This window comes from Diospyros lotus, chromosome 2 (genome assembly GCF_014633365.1).
Source record: "Diospyros lotus cultivar Yz01 chromosome 2, ASM1463336v1, whole genome shotgun sequence".
Classification (NCBI taxonomy): domain Eukaryota; kingdom Viridiplantae; phylum Streptophyta; class Magnoliopsida; order Ericales; family Ebenaceae; genus Diospyros; species Diospyros lotus.
In genome coordinates this window covers 47,452,911-47,471,061 of record NC_068339.1, presented here as the reverse complement: position 1 = coordinate 47,471,061, position 18,151 = coordinate 47,452,911, and the positions used below count along the sequence as shown (strand labels likewise).

The 18,151-nt window shown below is 39.8% G+C and overlaps 1 protein-coding gene across 2 annotated transcripts in view; it reads right to left on the bottom strand.

Moving 5' to 3' along the window:
- The window catches only part of LOC127794403 (uncharacterized), a 70,840-nt gene that overhangs the window by 2,068 nt on the left and 50,621 nt on the right, over positions 1–18,151 (bottom strand). For both annotated transcript variants that reach the window (XM_052325445.1, XM_052325446.1), the window contains exons 15-21: positions 16,794–18,091; positions 9,907–10,309; positions 8,866–9,794; positions 8,680–8,745; positions 8,471–8,596; positions 7,908–8,152; positions 6,777–7,828 (exon numbers count right to left, since the gene is read on the bottom strand). In XM_052325445.1, the coding sequence (XP_052181405.1) occupies positions 6,777–7,828; positions 7,908–8,152; positions 8,471–8,596; positions 8,680–8,745; positions 8,866–9,794; positions 9,907–10,309; positions 16,794–18,091 (4,119 nt within the window). The remainder of the gene's footprint in view (positions 1–6,776; positions 7,829–7,907; positions 8,153–8,470; positions 8,597–8,679; positions 8,746–8,865; positions 9,795–9,906; positions 10,310–16,793; positions 18,092–18,151) is intronic.

The following is an 18,151-nucleotide window of genomic DNA, read 5'->3' as shown; positions in this document are numbered from 1 at the left end:
AACATAGATTAAATTACCTAAATGAAGATCTAGGTCCGATTACACATATCAAAAATGGTCTGTTGCTTGAAACTGACAGAATTCAGCCAGTTCTTCCCCAGAATTAGCTGAGAACCAGATTCTTGTCCAGCCACAATAGCCTTAGGTCACCGGCCACCACCTTGTTGACGTTGTGTGGCAAATTAGCTTACATTTTGAGAGACAAATGCTGGGGTTGTGTGGTACATAATGAAACCCTCAACAAGTGGAGGAGAAACTACATATCACTAGGAAGCAACCAGATCGCAATTTGAAGACTAGGTCACCAGATCTAGATTGCAGCACAGCCAGATTTCAATCAGATCGCAGCAACACTGGATCATCAGATTGCAGTGCAGGAAAAATCCTCAATGCAAGAGGATGCAGATTGCAACTTAACCTAGACAAAATTTGATGTTTGATCTACATCAAATCCGCTCTAATTCTCCAGATTCACCTCTTGATTGGCTCTGATACCATGCAAAATGATATGCAGAACTAAGAGAGAGAAGAGAGGGAAAAACTGATTCAGATCTATTCAGATATAAGTTACTGTCATGGTCCTAAGGGTAGGATAGTCCAAAATTTTTGTAAGCTGCTAGGGGTTGTACCTAGGCAGTTATTAGCTAGCTTCTCCTGGTGTACATTCCAGAAGATACAGCAGCTAATGGATTATAAATACCTTTACTGTGGCTTACCCAGCAATCATGAAAATGAAAAGAATATAATCTCTCTCCCAAATTCTGTTATACTCTCTCTCTCCCCCCCTCCGAATTCCTTCAGGACTCTCTCATCAGAATCCTAAAATACCCTTGTCAGCTCTAAGACACTGACAATTGGTATCAAAGCAAGGCAGTCATCGGCCTGAGGCAGCCTTCTGGTGAACCACGCAGTCTGGGCGAACGAAGTGGACATCACACCGATCGAAAGTATAGCCTGATTGAGTTGGGCAGGACTCAGTCATGAAGGAGAGTAGAACAGGAGGTTTAGGAACAAACACCTGGGTCGGGTGGTTCTAACCAATGAAGGAGTAGGCCCGGTGAGTAACAAAGAGGAGGATGGCGGAAGGCACAAGGATGAAACAGTTGGAATCGAGGTTGGATGCCTTGGAATTAGGCCTCTGATAGAACCATAAACAAGTAGATGAGAGGCAAGATATGGTCATGGAAGGAATTCGACACACCCATGAAGAAGTTAGCCACATCCGAGTAGACATGTCAATGATGGAGAGGAACTTCCGAGAAGAATTCTCGGGGTTAGGCCAGCAGTTGAGTGCTGCCCTCACCATGTTTTCTCGGCAGCCTAACGCAAGCCTGCTGGTGGACTTCCCGCCGCGAGCCACGACCGCACCCCTTTTCACTAGACTGAGAGGTTGACTAGAAGTGGATGAACGAATAGAGTATGCTACTGAAGGCTCTCTTTGGGGATCCTTGGCAAAATAGAATAATCCACCTATGCCGAGGCTAGAAATTCCGATGTTTGAAAGAGATAAACCCCGATGGTGGATCAGACGTTGTGAACATTTCTTTTACCACCACCGAATAGTTGAAGGGAGCCAGGTTAACATGGAAGCTGCCTATCTGAATGATGTGGTAGATTCATGGTTTCAAGGGTGGAGCGAGCCGAGAATGGAATGGAGGTAGCCCGAATTCGTAGAGGAATTATGCACTCGTTTCGGAGAGTGAAATCTAACTATTGAAGCACGAGATATGTTATTGAAGCACAAGATATGTTATTGAAGCACAAGATATGTGTGTGTGTGGCAATTTGTATATTGCAGTAGATAGCATGAGAATCATTAGATTGATCTCATCAGATTGATTCCTTCCTAAAGCTAGGATAAGAAGTTTCCTAAGTCAGACTTAGGAAACTTCCCTAATAGTGTGTATATGTATCTTATATTTTTCTTTCCTATGTTGTAGCCTCTTGTAAATGGTAGGTTTCTATAGTGGATCCTCTTCTTCTCTATAAGAGGACCTTCCCATGTACTCTAGGAATTATTATTGGAATCAATTATTTAGTTTTCTTCCACACTAACTAATGTGGTGGAAGAATTTAATAAACTGAAGCAAGAAGGAACAGTGGAAGAATATCAGATAAGATTTGAGGCTCTAAAGTCTATAATTAGACAAGCTCACCCAACTTTGGATGAGTGTTATTTCATGTTCATCAGTGGGCTGAGTGATGAACTAAGACCGATGATCAAAATGTTAAAACGTACTTTTGTAAGACAAGCAGCTGAGAAGGCCCGCTTGCATGAATTTTCAATGGACGTATTTGTTAAGAAGCAAAAAATAACATCAAAGGGATATGGGGGAAGTAATTGGCAGGGCAGTGCAAGGGGAAATTTCAAGGGCAACAACTCACCAATCACAAAAGGGACCTATGCACCCCGAGCACCCCTCATTCAAGCCTCCTCGAAGCCTCTCACAATAGTGCAAAAGCAACAAATGGGGTTGTGCTTTAGATGCGGGAAGAAGTTTGCACCTAGACATCAATGTAGAAAACAACTAGTGCAAATGGAAGGGCAAGAGGAAGAAGGAGAGGGAGAAGGAGAAGAAACCGTGGAGCACGAAAAGGCTGGACATGGAGCTGACGAAGAGGAAGGCAGACAAATATCCATACATGCCCTAGACAGTAACCCATCGAAGAAAATAATCAAGATCAAGGGGACAGTGGGAAAGAAGAGGGTGATAATCCCAATTACGGAAGCACACATAGCTTATTGGATGAGAACACAGCTAAAGAGTTGCAATGCCCCTTGCAGGCCACCCTTCCTCTATCGGTTACAGTTGCAAATTGTAGCAAAATGATCAGTGACTACACGTGCAAAAACTTCACACCACTGATCTAAGAATTCTGCGTTTGGGAGGCTGCCATATTGTGCTAGACATTGATTGGATGAAAATGGTGAGTACGTTAATATTTGATTTTAATACATTGGAAGTGATTGTTGAAAGGGAAGGTAAGAGATTGATGTTAATTGAGTGCTTGGAGGAGGGCGAATGTACAATGGTATCTGGCAAAAATTTAAAAAAACCGTTCGAGCATGGAAAGGCTGCCATAGCTCAATTGCACTCCTTGTATGCAATCAAGTTGGAGGAGAATCGTGGGGATACTGAGGGAACGGCGGTAGCTGATCATTCTTGGTTCAGATTGGATGCTACAGTGACCCTTTCAAGCGAGGTACAATCTTATGACTCGTTACATTCATTAATGGTTGAATTTGAGGATTTGTTTGTTGAGCCCTCTACCTTACCCCCAAACGGATTCCTAGAACACACCATCCATTTATGACCCAATACCGAACCCGTTAATGTCCAGTCCTACCAGTATTCCCCCTTCCAAAAAGCAAAGATCGAAAATTGGTGAAAGACATGTTGTCCAAATCAATAATACAACTAAGCCAAAGCCCATTTGCTTCCCTTGTCCTTCTCGTAAAAAAGAAGAATGGATTATGGAGATTCTGTGTCGATTATCGCCAACTAAACTCTCATACAATCAAAAACAAAATTCTCATCCCTATCATAGAAGACTTCCTTGATGAATTTGTCACGACCCTAGGATAATATTGTAATTACTGACTTCTTGTAAACCGTTGGGGGTTAACTGTAAGGGTCAGGTGGTTAGAAAGCGGGAATTGGTTAGTTGTAACAACTAGTAGTTAGATTGTTAAGTGGTTAGGAGATTTGTTGAGTGGGCTAAAGGTTCTCCATAATAGGGACCTACAGCGTTAGGGAAAGATTACCGATTGAATGAATGAATAATTCTCTCTCTTTCTCATTCTTACAAATCGGAATTACCAAATTGCCAGCCCTAATTCAAGGGCTTGACAATTGTGGTATCTGAACCAGCCCCATGTCTCCCAGTTGCAATGGCACAACGACGAAGGTGATGCCGGCATTGCAATGTTCATCCGGGACTAGCTGTGGCTAGTGCACAACTTGCTATCATGGGTGTCAGACTACGAAGCGGGGTGGTATGTTACGATCCACTACAAGATATGGAACTTGTCCCACATTAGAAGTTTAGGCTCTTGGTGTGGGGTTTATAATCTCTTGGACACCCTTCCCTTGACAGCTAACTTTTGGGTGTGAGTTCTACCCAAAGGGTTGTAACACAATTGTCCAAGGCCACCATATTTTCAAAGCTTGATTAAAGGTCTAGGTACCACCGGATTAGGATGAGCCCCAAAGACATCCCTAAAACCGCATTCTTGGTTATGACATTTGGCTTAACCAATGCACCCACCACTTTCCAAACCCCAATGAATCACATCTTTGGTCCTCACCTCAGAAAATTCATTCTTGTCTTTTTTTACAACATTCTCGTATACAACCCTAATTTCGATCAGTACTTGAGCCACCTACGAACTGCCTTTCAAATTCTTAAATCTAACCAATTGTTTGTGAAGAGGTCTAAGTGTACATTTGCAGAGAAGAAGGTGGAGTATTTGGGTCACATAATCACGAGGAATGGAGTCAGCACCAATCCAAGAAAAATTGTAGCCATGGTGGAATGGCCAACACCACTGACAGTGAAGGAACTGCAGGGATTCCTTAGATTGACGGGGTACTACAGAAAATTTATCAAGAATTATGGGATTATCAACAAACCACTTACGGAGTTGCTCCGGAAGAATGGTTTTGAATGAAATTCCAAGGCAGAGACAACATTTTACACCCTCAAAGAGGCCATGACACAAGCTCCAATCCTAGCTTTACTTGACTTCTCTAAACCCTTTACATTGGAGACAGACTCAGTTACAAAAAAAAGGAGTAACCAAGCTATTGGGACTGGATTATACGATACAATACAGAAAATGAAATGAGAATACAACGGTTGATGCACTGTCAAGAAGGGAGAAGGCAAGGGAATGTCGGGTAGATTCAGCCTTGGTATTGGATTGGGTGAAGGAAGTGTCAGACAGCTATGACCAAACCCCTTGAGCAAAGGATCTTATGACCCAATTGGCTACCCAGCCAACTAAATATAAAGGATATAGCTTAAAAGATGGACTATTGCGATACAAAGGGAAGTTGGTTATAGGAGATGATGCTCAACTCAAAAGGAACATTTTACAATCCTTACATGACTCCCCCATCATAGGACATTCAGGTACGAATGTAACTTACAACAAGGTTAGACAACACTTTCACTGGCTGGGATTGAAGAAAGATGTGACCGGGTTTGTGCCGGAGTGTTCCATTTGCCAGCGTTATAAACACGAGCAAGTTCCTTATCCAAGCCTACTCCAACCTCTAGACATTCCGAAGTAGGCGTGGCAACAAATTTTCATGGATTTTGTGGAAGGATTACCTAAATCAGAGGGAAAGAATACCATACTGGTGGTAGTGGATAGATTAACGAAGTTCAGCCATTTTTTAAGCATAGCTCACCCATTTACAGCCCTCAAAGTAGCGAGATTGCTACTAGATACAATGGTGAAGATGCATGGGTTACCCCTATCAATTGTATCAAACAGGGATAAAGTGTTTACCGACCACTTTTGTAAGGAATTGTTCAAACAGCTAGGGGTGGGGCTGCATATGTCCACAACCTACTATCCAGAAACTAATGGACAAACCGAGAGAGTCAACCAATGCCTGGAATCGTATCTCAGGTGCCTATGTTGCTCTAAACCAAAGAGTTGGAATAGGTGGCTACCCCTGGCTCAATGGTGGTATAATTCTAATTACCATAAATCCCTGAAAAGGTCCCCATTCGAAGCCCTCTTCGGATACAAACCCCCATTGATACCCGCAATCATGCAATACTCTAAGGTGGAGTTGGCTATAGATCAATGCTTATAGCAAAGACAAGAAGCATTACAAGTGCTCAAGAGAGAATTGGTTGTGGTCCAGAACTGGATGAAGCAGCTTGCCGACAAGAAGAGGAGTGAGAGAAGCTTTGAGGTGGGTGACATGGTCTACTTGAAGGTTAAGAGGTTCCAGGAACAGCTATTGGCTAGACATGCTCCCACCAAGTTGAGAGCGAAATATTGTGGGCCCTTTCCGGTGGTAGCCAGAGTGGGGAAGGTAGCCTATAGATTGCAACTACTCGAAGGAGTAAGGATTCATCCCATCTTTATGTCTCCTTGTTGAAGCGATCAGTGGGGCCTCTTGATCGCATAAGTTCAAACCTTCCTCCCTTTGAAGCGGACTTAGAAGAAAGGGAGGAACCCCTAGTAGTGTTGGACAAGAGGGTCATCTACCAAAATTCTATTCCCATTACACAGGTGTTGGTGCAGTTGACCCACTATCATCCTGATCACACAACGTGGGAGTACCTACTTGACCTCCTCAAGCAATTCCCCCAAGTTGCTCAGCTTTTATAATTTCTTGAGGACAATAAATGCCTTTAAGGGAACAAGTATTGTCATGGTCCCAAGGGTAGGATAATCCAAAATTTTTGCAAGCTTCTAGGGGTTGTACCTAGGCAGTTATTTGCTAGCTTCTCCTAGTGTACATTCTATAAGATACAACAGCTAACGGATTATAAATACTTGTACTGTGTCTTAGCCAGCAATCATGAAAATGAAAAGAATACAAGTCACCCTATCAAGACATAGTCAATGAAATTAGAAACTCTGGTTCGAAATATTTTATAAATCAACGCCAACATAGCATCCTAGTTTGAGAGGCAATAAAGCTGTTGAGGAGGGTTCGAGTAGTTATTGATAATACATGACAATTATAGTGTATAACTAAAGAAAAAAAAAAATTTAACAACTAAAGATATGGAACAGAGAATATTACCTTTTCTTAGTTTGGATGGTTTTATCCCTCGACCTGTAGTTGAATTTGGTGATACAGATCTTCTAACAGGCAAAGATTTTGACGAAATTTCAGTCCTTTTAGAAGAAATGAGAGCTGAAGAAAGAAGAGCATCAACAGCATCCCTCTGTTGTCTCCTTTTCATGTTTGCATCTTTGGGCATGTCAACTTTATTCAAAGCTTTGCCTCTGTCATTCATACCTCTCTCCTGGATACTGCCTTCTGCTAGCAGCACTGCTGTTTCTATTTCCTTCTTATGTCTTCCTCTACTTTCATCACCTTGCCTACCTGTGACAAAAGATTGCATATACTTGGAGGTTCTGCACTCACTACTTGCAAGAGCTGCAGCTTTGTGATCCTTCTTAACTGAAAGATCATGTTCATTTCTGACTCTTTTGCTGGTTTTAACATTTTCCCTTGTGGAATTATACTCTTCAACTTTAGTTGCCTTGTCTTGACAAGATTTGGAGGTGATGTGGCCTTTTTCACTTTTGTGGCTTTTCCCTGAATGATTCTGTTTTTGTTCAGCATGCCAAGTAGCATTTTTAACCTTTCCACTACCCTTCCGCTCTTTTGAACAATTATCAGAATTTTCTATAACAGGATCCTTCTTGAAACCTGACTGGAACATGGATTCATAGGGTTTTTTAACTGATATTACCAAATTTCTTTCTTTAGCATCCCTAACAAGAGCGGCCCAGTTATGGTTTGTCTGCAATGTTTTTGCATTACCCAAAATCCACAGGGAAAGCCTAGCCCTTGTCAGAGCAACATTCATCCTTCTTACATCCGCCACAAATCCGATACTGCTAGAGTTTATCTTTGTCGGTGCAGAGAAGGTTCCTGCTGCTCTAACTGTTGAAAGTACCAATATATCAACTTCCCTGCCTTGAAAACCATCCACTGTATTGAATTCCATTTCAGCTGAAATAGAGGATCCAAACGCACTTGAAAACCGAGAACGCAAAAGCGAAAGTTGGCACTTATATGGAGTTATGATGCCAATTCTCCCACCAACAAATTCTGATGGGTACCTATGCAGGGGTAACCAACTCTAAAGTGCATTAGTATCTTTTTCAAAAGAATCACAATATAAGTAACAGCAAGATTTACCTCTTCTTGAAAAACCTTAGTATTTCAACAGCAGCATCAGCCTCACACTCATTGTAGAGGGACAGTCCACCAGAATTGCTTCCATGAAGTTCGTGTCCATCAACAATGTCAAAGAATAAATAGGGTCCAAGGCCCTCAGTCTCGTGAAATGGTACTAACTTGGCACACATCTGATCACCATTTAGCAACTTCTTGTCATAAAAATGCACTGAGGGAAAATGGCATATCTCTGGGTGCATCCTATACTGCAATGACAAAATACAACCAACCAAAATAATACATTATTTTCTTTCATTACTTGAAAGTTCAGGTACAATAGAATGATAAGAACAATGAAGAATATGGAATAGTGTGTGAAGCTTGTTGGAAGCCACTTCTCCAAACATTTAAACGGTTCCCACTTCTCACAAGTTAATCAAATCACCAGAAACTAAATTGAAGGAGATTATTTCATAATAACAGTAAGTAAGCAGGACTTTATAATGCCAGGAATTCAACAATCAAAGAAGACAGCAGGTAAGTGGAGTAACTTGGAGTATAAAAATTCTAACAAAAGGATTTACCTGCATAGTAAGCATAATGACAGGATGACCAGCCTTTTGTAAGCGTTCAAACATGCTGCATTGATACAGATACTTGCTAGCAATATTAGAGAGAACTGTAGCAGGAAGCTGCTTTGGATCACCAACCTACAAGATAAAATTTTCATTATGTAATCATGATGCCAGTACCTTACTTGCAAAAAAAAAAAAGCAAACTTGATAGGCCCTACCATTATACATTTAGCTCCTCCTGATTTTAAAAGCTGAAAAGGAATCAAAGTAGCTGGTTCCAGAGCCTATAATGAAATAGAAAATATATTAATTTTAGACTGAAGAGAAGAAGAGATAGCACAAACCTAATGGACTGAAGCAAAAACAACCAAAGAACATAGGAGGAGATAGAATATAAATTATACCTGAGCTGCTTCATCAATTACTATGGCATCAAAAAGAGCATGCTCAGATAAGGTGCTAAATTTACGGCTTGAAAGAGATTCAGAGCACACTCCATATAGATCTCCACCACATCCACTCAAGGTAGATACCACAATTTCGGCTTCTCTTAATATGGACCTCCTCAACTTTTGTCTTTGAGCTTTGCTTTCTTCATTTTCTTTCCTCTCCCTTGCCTGAGCAATGGAAAGATCCTTATAAATTGCTTTCTTTTGCTCATATAATTTTCTTAATTTTGCACCTATTTCAGCATCAGATAATTCCTTCCCATCATCCACCTTAGAAGCTTCTCCTTCCAACAGACTTTTCAAGTTGGCATCTCGATCTCTTAAGTTAGCACGCTTGGCTTCATAAAAACGAATACGGTCTACTAATTTCTCTAAACTAGCACGGAGAGACATTAAAGTGTCAATGCCGGTATCATTCTTCCCATCACCAGCATTCAACCTCTCCACTGCCAACTTTTGATCAACAAGTGTGTCAATAAAGAACGGTAGTGAATTAGCATGAACACTCTTCACATTTCCAACCCTTACAAGATATGGCTTGTACTTTGCTCCCTCACTTCCATAAATCCCTTCACTAGATATTCTTGATACCAATTCATCAACTGCAGCATTGGATTGTGCACATATAAGCACCCTCCCCCTTGTGCAGCTTCCCATGGATTTGCAACTCTTTTCTACATCATCATTTAACTGTCGAGCCAATGCCGCATCCTGCCAAGACCTTGCAATCAACGCAGATTGACTAAAACAGGGCTTCGAACTAGAGAATAGAGTATCACTTCGTTTTAAGCTGCCATTTAGTTGTTTCTTTATATCACTCTTCTGTGATGAAAAAGCAAATAAGCCGCTGACGATGGCCAAAATAGTTCTCGTCTTTCCTGTACCTAAAAGTAAACACAGTTCAAACAAATAGCAAATCATGGATCCAACAATTTAAGGCCTACCAATTATTTGGATCAAACAAAACATTAAAAAAAAAAAAAGTACCAAAGGTACCTGGAGGACCCTGTATAAGAGACATTTCATATCCTCCTTTTGAATCTGGAGGCCCAATAGCAGCACCGATAGCTTGAAGTTGATTGTCATTATATGAAGATTTGAGAATATGGAAAAGCGGTTGGGGCAACTTCCTGAGGTCCTCTTTTCTAGATCCATAATGACCAAAAGGATGATTGACAGGATTCAAGATAACAGGAAGCAGAGGGATATTATATATTGAAGAAAGTGCATGAAATTCTCGAAGTTGAGGTGTAATGCTCATAATGCGACTAATATACCATTTGCTTCTTTCAGTAAGGAACTTTCTAGCTCTATTCATACGTGAAGATCCATTTTGAAGATAAAACCTGATAACCAAGATACTTGATCTTCTTTTGTCAACTTTCTCCCGCCTCTCCACCTAAGAAACAAAGATATTTGTAGCATAATTTACAAACAACAACCCAGTCAGTTACACAATTAACTATCATGCTATTGACTGATTTATTCACAACCTGCATAAAAGTAAACAATCTGATCCAAAATTGTGTACTTATACTTCATAGTCAACATACTTGTATATAAAGAAAATCAAATATCCTAACTAATCAACTATGTTCAAACATTAGAAGTCAAAGTGCCATCAGAATACTTAGCAGGGAAAAAAAAAAAAAAAAAAGTTACCATCAAAATTAGTATATAACATAGTGCACATTGGTAACCAAAAATTTTGATTGCATTCTAGAGAAAATCAAAGGAGGGTAGGCCTTGGTGAAACACCCATGTTACAGTGTATCTTTGAGAATATTTTATTAGAAGTGAAAATTCACATTTTGATAATTATTTGTGAATTTTTGTGTAATTAATTTAATTAATTGACTTGATTAAGAATAATCAAGTGTTTGAGATAAAACCAACTAAAGGAATGATGGGTAAGCTAGTTAACACTCGGGATATGTAAGGATTTTTACAACAAACCCGAGGGTGTGTTCAAGTTGAAAAACAATTGAACTAAATGAATCAACATAGATACTGATGCAGCATCGGAATACAAAAACCTTTTGTTGTAAGTTCACGGTTCAGCAAAGGGTTGTTAAGAAAAGGACAAGGGTCAATTACTTGGTGACCTTAAAGCACCCTGTGATCCTAAAAGGATTAATGATCAAAAAGTATGTAGAAGTGAAGAAAAAAATAAAGTAATAATAGAAGTGTGTCAGGATCCTAGGTTTTGAATCTAGGATTTCTAGTTGACGGTCATAAAAGAAGGAAGAAAGAGAGGGAGAAAACAAAGAGAAGAACAGAGGGAAACAGAGCATAGAGAGAAACGGAAGAATTTAGGGAGTAGGTAGAGAGAAGACAAAGGGAAACAGAAAATAGATAGAGAGAAAATGAGAGAACTTCAATTTAATTACTTGATAAATCTCGGCATATAGAGGCATAACGTTATATAATTGCTATCCCAGCAGTTATTTACAGCAGTAAATAACTGTAAGAAATAATGACCGTAAAAAATAACACTCCACTACATACAACTGCCCTGCTTATCTCCTAATTACTCTCTTAATTCTCTGATTCCTGACATAGTGATAAAATAATCAATTAGTTGTTAGTCTTCACCATGAGATGCTTTAAGCCATCAAAGCATTTGAATTACCTCAAGCAGAAAGGTGTCACCCTGATATCAAAAGGTGGCAATTAAGAGATGATTCATGCTTTAATGGATAAGTGGCTGTGAATTTCTTTTAAGTTGGCTTGGGGCAGCAAGGCTTAACGAGTTAGTATAAATAGAAGAAGGCTCAATTAATTTGAGACTTCATATTCCTGCAACAACAGAGAGAGAGAGGAAAAGAAAATGAAAGATAGAAAAGAAACTAGACTCTAAAAAATGGCCACCTGGTGAAGGCTTTCAATTTTGGTAAACTCCTTTGATACTAATGGTTATCCAGCAAGTTTAGACTTATTTAAAGCAAGGAAAGGAAAGATTTATGGGAAATTTTCTTTGCTAACAGTGAGTTGTTTAGCTAGAAGAGAAGAAACAAGATTCCCACAATTATTTTTTCCCACACTATTCTAAGGTATGAGTGAGCAATTTTTTACTTGCATTGATTCTTGACATCAAAAATTAGATTGCACATATTTTGTATATGTTAAATGGTCATGCATGTGTAGATTAATTTTCTTTAGAAAGCATGTTAGCTTGCAATCTAAAGTGGTTTATTGCATTTAAAGGTGTTTAAATGCTATTCATGTTACTCTCTATCATGCAAATGGTTTTAGAACTGTAAGCACCCTGAAAATGTTATTTTCTTGTATAAAACTATATATATGTAGACGTAGCAGATTTAAAGAAGTGCAAGGAAAGCTCAAGAAGCAAAAGGAACCAACAACGAGAATGTAGAACAACTTGGGTTTAGTTATGTTTTTGTTATGTAATGTGATATCAATTTGTATATAGTGCATGTTGTGGTCTTATGCGAGATTCATATAAGCACGTAATAGTTTATATCATGATTAGGTTTGATCTTCTTGTGCAATTTCACCTTTAAATGTCATTGAGGATAACTACGACTAAGTAGGAAGGGTGAAGCCCACTAGAGGCTTACTGGCATTTAAGCAATGTGGTGAAGTAACCTCTAGCTAGAGTGTGGGAAAATTAAAAATTAATAGCAAGCACTTGGATATTGAGTGAATAATTTTCTTCAGTTTCATTTTTTTCGTAACGCCCTCGGGGGCAAGACGTTACACTTGGTAGCAACAGTAAGGTTGCTCATTTGTGAGTAGGAGGCCTGACTTGTGAAAACAGCCTCCTTATATAAAAGCAAAAGGTATGTTGCGTACAAATAAGACCCACAACCCTCGCAAAGAAGGGAGCCTCATGCACTAGGAACACCATTTTTTGTTCTAAAGAAAATCAAAGAAATTCTGAAGTTCAAAAAAAAAAGAATGAAGTACGTAATTGTGGTTGTGGTTGTCAAAATTGGGATTCCACACAATTGAATTGGAGGGGTCTTTTGGATCGGGTCAATTGATCCTACTAAAACAGGAATATAAGTCTAGCAATTTTATATGATATGATGAATACTTAAATATATAAAAATAGCATAACTTGTGCAAAAAGATGTAAAAGAAGAACAAGAAGAGTTAGAAACCTCGGAAGAATAGATAAATCTTAAATTTTTAATCCCCTAAAACAAAGACAAAAGGCGAAGAAAAATAACTACAATCACTAACGCATTGAAGAACACACAGCTTTGCTATCGCAGCAACAAAGAAAGAATGTGTCACGACCCTAAGGGTAAAGCAGTAAAGGGGCCGATAGTAGCCGTTAGTTGTTATCTAGCTGGGGTTTAGGAGGTTAGGGGGTTAGCTAACAGTGCTGCCTTGCTGTTATGTTAGTTAGGGGTGTTGTTATATTGTTAGAGTTGTTGTTATGGTTGTTGCTAGAGGCTCTATAAGAGACCTACAGCAGTAAGAAGAAGAATCATCAATTGATTGAATAAAACATTCTGTTTTCCCCCTACTCTTCTCTCTCCCTCTATACGTCTAAAACCTTTCCTTTCCTTCTCCATTTCACCTTCTTTATGTTCTGTTTTCTCCCTCCAACTCTATTCTTTCTTCTTCAATTTCCTATTCAAACCCTAGGGTCGTGATAATTGGTATCAGAGCCAACGTTCCTTGGCTATAATTCCAACAATTGGTTGCAGTAGATTCCGACGACTCTCGGCGAAATCGATAAAGCAGAGATTTCGGGTGTTTCCAGCGAATACAAGAACTCCGACAAGTTCAATAGGTGACAGTGTGATAGGTGAGTGTAAGCATCCGAAAGGAATCAAGATCAATTCAAGAATTCAAGTGAATTCCAATCATTGGTCGGAGATTGGGTAAGGAGTGGGTGTAGCCTGGGGGCGACATGTTCCAAATCTTGAAGCCGCAACGAACCGAACACAGAATCGGAGGACCGTGGAGCTGAAGGTGAGCACGGGTCACTTCCAAGTCGAATCTTGGAGGCGAAGCTGGAGGTTCAGAGCCCAAAAGCAATTTCCACAAGCAGTTCAGATTTGAGGATCGTATAACTATCGTATCAAATTTTGCAAGTGAAATAGGAGGTGATTCTCAATTAATCCTAAGCGATTCCAGCATAGCAATATCAAATTGAGGCGTATCCATAGTAGTGATTCTGAAGCAAGGACAACAATGGTGATCTAAGGCGGATTTTAGCGGGAATCGGGCAATTATTGACCATCGCTTGAAGGAGCAGTAGCGAATAGATATGGGCATAGGTTCAAGAATCGGACTTGAATGAAGTTCAAGACTGATGCTTCTTGGTTGAGAGTTCAGCAATTTCTGAAGCAAATTCCTTGGGTCGGAATTGATCCTGAAGAGGGCGTAGGTTGAAAAATCGATCCTGGTTGAGGCTGTGAGCGTGAAACTCGTGATTGCAACAGAAGATTCAGCTAGAACGAAGGTGCGAAACAAGTGCAGGTGCAAGAAGCAATCTTGGCAACAAGCAGAGCTAAGCAAGCTTCGACCAATTCACGGCTTGGAAGTGAAGGCAAATCAGAGTCGACGGTTATTGACTACCATAGGATGGCTTGGGCAATACCTACAGGCAAACCTAAATTGATCAACTGGCAAATTAGGGTTTACCAAACAAGTAGCAGCAAAGTGATTAGGTTTGCTAAACGGGAAGCAGCAAATTGAGACGGATTTCGTCTCTGTAGGCGGATTCAAGAATTGGTGTGTTGTTGATAGGCGATTCTTTGCAGTGATCGAAAACAATAAATTGAAGTAGATGAACTGTGGAAATGACATCGACCAAAGGAACTAAGAAAACTTGGGAAAGTACTATGTAGTCATGGGAGAAAGTTGCGCTAACTTCAATCAAAAGCTGGACCGAATGGACGAATTCGGCTTGCTAGGATGTATCGAGTTAGTATCCCGACTGAAACTGAGGATAATTGGACTGAGTTTGTGGAGGATTGAAGTGACCGATTTAGGAAGAAGAACATGGTTGAGGTGACTGAGGAGTTCAACAAATAAAGGCAAGAGGGATTGGTTATGGATTATCAGGTTAGATTTAAGGAGCTATGGTCCCTCATGTGGAGCTTTCAACCAATTCTGACAGAGCATTATTTTGAATCAAAATTCATTAATGGTCTTGACGATGCGCTAAGGCTTAGTGTGAAAATGTTTTGGCACTAGAAGCCATTTACAAAAAGCATGGACTGCCACCAAAAAGTTATCATAAGAGCAGCTCGCAAGTTTGTAACGGACCACATATGGCTAAAGGAGTTTTGATGGAATAATCCGAACCAGAACAAGTTTACAATGGCTCTGAGGAAGTTGATACTGAAACTGTGAAGCGTGGACAGGCAACCAATGAGGACTCAAACCAGAGGAAAAAACTGGAGGCCGAGGACAGTTCTAAGGCAACAAATTCTAAGAGTAAGGCTTCTTGCCTTTGGTTTTGGAAAAGACTAAGGAGTCACAGGTTAAGATAATTCTAGCCGAAGAAAATCTCCCTATTATTTTGAGCAATATGACAGTATTGATGTCATGTCACTTGGTGTAGACCAGATTCGCAAGAGGAAGGATGAGAAGGGTGCTACCATTTGGTTTGGGAGTTTTGATATTGTGGAAAAGGAGGTAACTGCCATCTGGTTTGGGAGATTTGACATTGGAGAAGAGAGCCTTGACATGGCAATCCTTGGAGTCTACATTTTATTTTTGCAGGAAAAACAAAAGCAACAGAACGTAAGAGAAGATGGGACAAAACTTAGAAGGAGAAAGAAAGTAAGGTGAAAGAGGAGAAGAATAAATCAGATTGTTAAGGCTGGAATTGGCTGAAGAACAGGGTCAGCAGCTGTCAATTCTTGGGGACAAGAATTTTTTGAAAGGGAAGGCATTGTCACAACCCTAAGGGTAAAGCAGTAAAGGGGCCGATAGTAGCCGTTAGTTGTTATCTAGTTGGGGGTTTGGAGGTTAGGGGGTTAGCTAAAAGTACTGCCTTGCTGTTATGTTAGTTAAGGGTGTTGTTATATTGTTAGAGTTGCTCTTATGGTTGTTGCCAGAGGCTTTATAAGAGACCTACGGCAGTAAGAGGAAGAATTATCAATTGATTGAATAAAACATTCTGTTTTCCCCCCCTCTTCTCTCTCCCTCTGTACGTCTAAAACCTTTCCTTTCCTTCTCCATTTCTCCTTCTTTCTGTTCTGTTTTCTTCCCTCCAACTCTATTCTTTCTTCTTCAATTTCCTATTCAAACCCTAGGGTCGTGACAGAATGTTGTTTGCAGCAGTGGAAAGAAAAAGAAACGTCATTGCAGCAGTGGCAACCACAGCAAGGAAGAAGAAATGCTATACTGTTTTGGCTAAGAGGTAGTCTAACAAGATTGTCTAATTTTGTCCTATAATGACCAAAGAAATCCCTGTCTTTCTCTATATTTTCTTAATTTGAGTGATGGATCATGTGATCAGGATCTGGATTTGGTCCTACCCGTTCCTATGTTTCCAATCCTACCAAAAAATGATCCTATGTGCAATATGGACCAATTCCACAAAATAGATTGTATGATCATATAATCACATTATCCATATCAGGATTTTGACAAGTATGCATGTAGTGCACATACAGAACTAAATGCATAAATCAACAAGTCCGCTAAAATCAACATTATGCCCATCAGAATAATTTGGAAGCTTGCTGGAGGAAAAGTGTAATCATTGAAGTGAACAATATAACACCTTCTGCATATTTGTAAGAGACAATTGATGACATCTAGGCTGTCAAGCATGAGAATGTTTGTTCGTATCTCACCCTAGGCTTTATATAGGATAAATTATTTCTATATATACAAGAGCTGGTTATTCAATATCTTCAACATTGCATGAACCATAAATAGTATACCTTGCCAACAATGTGAACTTCATGTGAAGAATTTTGCAGAGGTTGTCTGGTAAGTAAAATGAGGTCATTTTCTGAGCAACTTCTACGACCTGCAGGATCCCCATCATCATGGACACAGCGAACAATATGAAAATCATCAATCCTTTCAACAGAAAGGACAGACAGACTGCCACAAGACATCTCTTCAGAAGATGTCTCCATAAAGGTACTACGCAACTGTGCTTTAAACTCTTCCAACACCAACGGTCGGAAAATCTCTACATATTGTTCAGGTGAATGAAAAGACAGAGGGACCTCTTTTAATTTGCTAACAGTTTGATCATCCTTTCCATTTGCAGATACTAATCCCACTGTTGCAAAGTAATCTATCTCCAGGATGGGTCTATACCACTCGTCAAGCCGAGGAGGCTTGAATCTTTTTATTCCCTTTTCCAGCCTATGTAAGTGGCCAGATCTGTTTTCCACATGTAAATTAAGTTGAATGACTTGCCTTTTAGGGACAGAAGAGCTTGATTTTATCGTATATGACTTTTGACGACCAGAACTTCTTGCTGCAAACTCCCAAGGATCATCTTCAGTATCACACACCAATTCTTTTATGACAGTGTCACTTGTTTCTGAACCCTTATTGAAAGATTGTTCATTGAGACTTTTGGAACCAACCATCACACTGGATGAACTCTTGAGATTAGGTTTACATCGTAATGAAAAGGAATCATTTTCACTAGGCTTGGACTTTGTTTCTTTCATTTTACTATCAATATCTTTTGATATGACAAGATCTGCTGGGTCCTCTCTGCCTTTCAGCATATTTGAGTCTGATTTCTGGTGGACAAAACCCAAATCAGAAAGTGCATTATCTTGCTGTATACCACCTATGGAATTCTCTGAAGTGTCATTGGTGAAAACATTCATTTTTGCAAGATCACCCCAAGAAACTTCCACAGCAGCACCAGCAGTCTGGTTGTTGTCATCCAAAACACACTGACTTGCCCGCACTTTAGATAGGTTGGCCTTGTTGGCAGAATCTTCCAGCGGTATCTCGTCGTCTGAAAGGACAATGACAGTATCATTATTACTCTTTTTCGCTGATGATAATGTGGCTAGAATCTGCACATCTGCATTTTCCAAGGAGGAAAGTTTTCCATCATGCTCTGAAAACTTCTTCCTAAACAAATCTTCAGAGGCTAATGAACCCAAAGTCAACTTATTTTCTTTAATTACATAAGAACCCCCATCTGATAGAGAAACAGAAAGGTGTGAAACTTGCTCTATCAATTCATCCATTGCAACAGTTTCTGCAACCCAATGCCATGACACATAAAAAATTTGATAATTCATGTGATACTTGATGGTTA